The sequence below is a fragment of the Phaseolus vulgaris genome, chromosome 7, assembly GCF_000499845.2.
Source record: "Phaseolus vulgaris cultivar G19833 chromosome 7, P. vulgaris v2.0, whole genome shotgun sequence".
In the NCBI taxonomy this organism is placed as follows: domain Eukaryota; kingdom Viridiplantae; phylum Streptophyta; class Magnoliopsida; order Fabales; family Fabaceae; genus Phaseolus; species Phaseolus vulgaris.
In genome coordinates this window covers 13,232,821-13,238,508 of record NC_023753.2, presented here as the reverse complement: position 1 = coordinate 13,238,508, position 5,688 = coordinate 13,232,821, and the positions used below count along the sequence as shown (strand labels likewise).

The window sequence follows — 5,688 nt, the reverse complement described above, 5'->3', positions numbered from 1 at the left end:
ATCATGTGAAGTGCAACGACATGTGGAAGATCTTGAAGAAGTATTTGCACGAATAAGAAAATACAACATACGTTTAAATCCTGAAAAGTGTGCTTTCAGTGTGAGAGGGGGGAGGTTTTTAGGTTTTATGCTAACCAACAGAGGCATTGAAGCAAACCCTGATAAATGTGAAGCAATAATGAAGATGAGAAGTCCAACAAACTTGAAATAAGTACAATGATTGGTGGGAAAGTTGAATTCGTTAGCAAGGTTTTTACCAATTCTGGCTGAGAGAACAAAACCAATAGTGAAATTGTTGAAAAAATCTGAAACCTTTGAGTGGAATGAACAATGTGAGCAAGCATTTTCTCAAATAAAAAGTATGATAGCCAAACCACCTATTTTAGTTAAACCTGTGTTAACCCAACCCATCATAGTTTACTTAGCAACCTCACATGAAGCCATAGGAGCAGCTTTAATCCAAGAAAATCCAGAGCAAAAACCAATATACTTTGTAAGTAGATCCCTCCAAAATTCCGAAACCAGATACCCCTTGGTTGAAAAAATAGCCTTAACACTGGTGTATGCAGCAAGACGTCTTCAGCCATATTTTCAGAATCATCAGGTAATTGTGAGAACAGATTATCCAATATCTAAAATATTAAGAAAACCAGAACTTGCAGGTAGAATGGTTACATGGTCAATGGAGATTTCAGAATTTGGAATCAAATACGAACCGATATGAGCAATCAAGGCACAATCTCTTGCAGATTTCATTATTCAAATGCCAACAACAACACATCAGGAAGAGTGGACATTACATGTGGATGGCTCATCAAATAAAAAAGGAAGCGAAGCAGGGATAGTACTTGAAGGACCAGAAAATTTCCAAGTAGAGATGGCATTAAGACTCGAGTTTAAAACATCCAACAATCAAGCCGAATATGAAGCCCTAATTGCAGGACTATTTCTGGCCAAAGACATGGGAGTCGATAATATCATATGCAAAAGTGATTCTCAACTTTCAGTAGGACATATTCAAGGAGAGTATCAGGTAAGAGATCCATTGTTAATGAAATATTATTATAATGTATTAAATATTATGCAGTGTTTTAGTAAGGCCGAAATAAAATATATACCGAGAGAGCTCAATTCGAAGGCAGATTCATTATCCAAGTTGGCAAGTCAGCAGCGGCAAGTTCAACATAATTCAGTCATACAACAAACTCTCAACCACCCTACAGTTAGTTTAGAAGAATGTTTCAATGTTACAACAACAAAAGATGATTGCATCAAAGCATACGTAGAAGTGATAAAAAGTCAAGAACAAGGCATTGAAGCAAATTCTAAGATGAAAAAGAAAGTAGCCAATTTTGTTTTAATCGGTGATGAGTTGTACAAAAGAGGGTTCTCTACGCCTTTGCTGAAATGTCTTTCACAGGAACAAGCTGAATACGTAACTAAAGAGCTTCATGAAGGAATTTGTGGATTACACTGTGGAGCCCGAACAATGGCAACAAAGATTTGTGGGGCTGGATATTATTGGCCGACAATCCGAGAAGATTGCAATCTATATGTCAGAGCATGCAAAAAATGTCAAGAGTTCGGAAGTCTTATTCATACACCAGTATAAGAGTTGCAAGGAATTATTTCCCCATGGCCATTTGCTAAGTGGGGAATGAACATACTTGGTCCATTTCCACTCGGACGTGGACAAACCAAATTTATGATTGTTGTTGTGGATTACTTTACTAAATGGATAGAAGCAGAAGCTTTGACTAAAATAACTGCCCATCAAGTTCAAACATTTGTATGGAAATATATAATATGTAGATTTCGAATCCCACACACTATTATAACTGACAATGGCCGACAATTCACTAATAAAAAGGGATTAAGTCCACAACAGCTTTAGTTGAACATCTACAAACAAATGGACAAGCAGAAGTAGCAAATAAAGTTATTCTCGGACAACTAAAGAAAAGATTAGGAAGTGCGAAAGGATTATGGGTAGAGAAATTGCCAGAGATATTATGGGCATACAGGTGTACCCCGCAAACTTCAACTGGCGAAACACCATTCAATCTTACATATGGTACTGATGCAATGTTACCAATAGAAGTTAATGAACCAACTTTTCGAAGGCAAATAGAAGACTGGAATATCATCAACGAATGCTTAAGGACTGATCTCGATCTCATTGAAGAATTAAGAGAAAGAGCAAAAATAAAAGAAGTAGCAGTAAAGAGAAGAGCATCGAAGCGATTCAATGCTAAAGTAAAACCCAGAAGCTTTAAAGAAGGTGATCTGGTTTGGAGAATGCAAACTGAAGCTCGAAAAGATCCACAACAAGGAAAGTTAGCATCTAACTAGGAAGGTCCTTTCAGAATTTCAGAAAATTTGAAAAATTGGGCATACAAGCTGGAAACATTAGAAGAAAATGCAATACCAAGAACATGGAATGCTAGTCATTTAAAATTTTATTTTAGCTGAAAGATGATGTAAAGGGTTTCTTTTTATGTACAAACTTACTACATAACGAAGATATTTTGCAAGCAGAAAAACTTGTCTCAATAAAAGTCGACTCTACAAGCTTCTCGGTTTTGGATGATTTCATTCCAGGTGAAACCCTCCCGAGAGAGATATCATATAATACTTTGGTCATGGATGATTTCATTACAAATGAAACCTTTCCAAAAGAAAAACGATTTAAATCTTTCGGGCTTGGAAGATTTCACTCTAGGTGAATCCCTCCCGATAAATCTATTACAAAAAGTATTCCAATTTTCAATTCATTCATCATAGAAATAATAAGAATAAAGCAAATGAGCATCCATCAACTCTCGCACTCTTTATAATAATACCCGAGAGGTACGATCGAAAGGTTATCAAATACAACAAAGCATCCATCAACTCTCGCGCTCTTTATAATAATACCCGAGAGGTACGACCGAAAGATTATCAAATACAACAAAGCATCCATCAACTCTTGCGTTCTTTATTATAATACCAGAGAGGTGTAATCGAAAGGTTATTAAATAACAATGCGCTTGTCTTCATAATCAATTACATCAACCGAGAAGATTCAACCAAGAAGGCATGCGATAAATTAAGCATTTTCTTTATCACACTATTAAGCATCTGTCCGAGAGGTATAACCGAGAGGTATTATTAATTGACTTAGTCAAATAATTCAGTTTAATCAAGTTGGTTGAAGTAAAGGATTGTGAATGAATAATAAAAACAACTAGTAAAGTCCAAAAAAGTTTTATATTTAATAAACAGAAGAGTAATACATTAGTAGCCATAGCGGCATTCAAAATGATTTTATGATAAACTAAATCGAGAACTATAACAAAAAATTGAGTTAATACTCATTCAGTTCACGACGTTCACATCTTCTGCATCCTCTTCTGGAATCTCGTTGACATGAATCAGTTCACCATTATAAAAATCTTTTTTCACATCAAAGATGCCTTCATCAATAGGAATCTTGTAAAAATGTTTGACTTGTTGAAGAGTTTTGTCAAAACCTAGCTTATGTTGTTCAAAGATAAAACTCTTGGCTTCAAACACGCTCACCTTCAACTAATCTGTTTCTTTCTCCATGAGTTTGATAGTGCTCTTATCAGTTTCTTTAGCAGTAGACAACTTCGACAAATTTTCCTTCAAAAGTTGGCTCTCATTTTGATGTTGTGCTTTTTCTTTGTCACTCTTCAATTTCTCGTCATTCAACTCAGTAATCTTGTTTTCAAGATTTTCTTTTTCGGTTTCTTGTTGAGCATTCAATGCATTTATTTCTATCACTTGAAGATTCAAAGACTTGATCTTCTCATGCGCTTCAGCAAGTTCATTTTTCATTTTCGCAAACTCGTCGAACGAAATACTATTTGCACTTTTGGTATTCATCATTTTCCCAATTAAAAGAGCTCGACTTGAAAGTTCGATAATAGAATCAGCCAAAGATGCAGCATCAGTCGCCTTCAACATACTATATGACGATTCATTAACAAAAGTGTGAACAAACTTTGAAAACTTAGTAGTGGCAGCAAAAATTGATTCTGGAAGGGATTGTGATGAACCTTCTTCAGCATGGCGATGACGCCGAGAAGATGAATGAGATCTCTTGCAACCTCGATCCCTTTTCTTATTTTTCTTTAAAGGGCCTGCAACACGTTCATCATTCAAAGGTTCAATCGCTTCAACCCGAGAGATGGGTTCTTCTCCTTCCAATGTGTGGTCAACAACAGGTTCATGCTGAGGAGTTGCATCACTTGCCTTGCTCAGAAGCTTGGAAAAATAAGATCGTGCTTTCGGGTTAGTAGCCGTCATCAAATCTGAAAGTCAATAAAACATTTAGCAAAGTTAAAAATCTCTGGCTATAAAACAAAAAAGTGAAACAAGTACATATCAATGAAATCTTTTCAAGGCGTTTTCGAAGTGTATAATTGTAACAAAGCACGAATGGGAATCTGATATGAGAAGTGACCAAAAACTTCAACTACACGTCGATTAGAAGCATCCATTCAGTGGTATGACCAAGAGTTAAACTTCAGAGGTTGGTCTGTCCAATACAAAGGGAATTTTGGGGTATCACCATCAAAGAAATATTGCTTTCCTTCTTCCTCTATCAAAATCTTGGAAAAAACCCCTTTAAAGTCCTTATATGAAGAGGTAAAGGGCTTAAGAAAACAAATCCTAGGTTTACTAATTAAAGACAACCAACCTGGTCGTTTGCCAAGCCGAGAGCTATAGTAATACAAAAAAGACTTTGGGCTAGGGAAAGTGATAATAGTTTACATAAGAAGCTAAAAGCTTGAATTGAGGCCCAACCATTATAATGAAGTTGGGTAGGAGCAATGTATAAAAAAAATCATTACTATCATTCTGTCGACCATGACAAATGTTATCAACATCCCCAACACGCCGAAAAGAAATTATATCATCATCAATGTTAGAAGAATAAATTTGGGTGTGAGAAAGAAAATCACGAAGCTCTTTTGCGAAACGATACCGAGAGAAAAATTCTTGGACTTTAGAATTAACCCAATTGTAACCGGGACGAGGGGTTCTTTGTTATGCGATTCTTTCGGTTATGTGAGAAACAACAGCAGTAGTGGCTTCATTTGAATATTTCATACATGAAAGAGTAGCAGATGACAGTTTGGAATGCGAATTTTGTTCAGCTCGTATCACTCGTCCAGTAGATTCACCACCCGCGCTCGAAAAACTCGTAAATTGATCAGAAACAGAAACAGAACTTGAGATAGACATTATACCTTTGAAACAATATGCTGAAGCTCTCAGAAAGCAACAAGATAAAATAGTATCACAAACAGCAAATGAAACAAAGTATTTATAGTAGAAGCAAAACCCTAAATTTTGAAGCGTCACAACATCTTAAACTGTTCAAATACTTGACATCTAAAGGTTGAGTGAATCCTTCACATCAAATCACTTGATCTGATAAAAAAAAAGCACGAAAAACGAGACATTTAATGCAAAATCAAAATGATTTCTAAGAGAAGATTTCCTGACATATTTTATAATATTAAGGCATAACGCTTTTTCTAAATAAATAAAAATCCTTATGCCTGGGGGGCTAGTGTACTGATAGGACCAAGAGGTATAACCGAGAGGTTATGCCGAGAACTGTATATATAAAAAGAATAAAATAAACATTCATATATAATCACTATAGCAGTGTCC

At 35.7% G+C, this 5,688-nt stretch overlaps 1 protein-coding gene across 1 annotated transcript; it reads left to right on the top strand.

The window, feature by feature from the left end:
* Positions 1 to 361: 361 nt before the first annotated feature.
* On the top strand, positions 362 to 2,352 carry LOC137829071 (uncharacterized). The gene is made up of 4 exons (XM_068635865.1): positions 362 to 604; positions 785 to 1,033; positions 1,421 to 1,589; positions 1,871 to 2,352. The coding sequence occupies exons 1-4, from the start codon at positions 362 to 364 to the stop codon at positions 2,350 to 2,352; spliced, it is 1,143 nt and encodes a 380-aa protein (XP_068491966.1).
* The last annotated feature ends 3,336 nt before the right edge of the window (positions 2,353 to 5,688 follow it).

Excerpts from the sequence above, each read along its gene's own strand:
- LOC137829071 (XM_068635865.1), top strand. The coding sequence starts at position 362 with ATGATAGCCAAACCACCTATTTTAGTTAAACCTGTGTTAACCCAACCC. Across the intron at positions 605-784 it reads CATATTTTCAGAATCATCAG|GAAGAGTGGACATTACATGT; the intron begins GTAATTGTGAGA and ends ACAACACATCAG. Across the intron at positions 1,034-1,420 it reads ATATTCAAGGAGAGTATCAG|GAACAAGCTGAATACGTAAC; the intron begins GTAAGAGATCCA and ends TGTCTTTCACAG.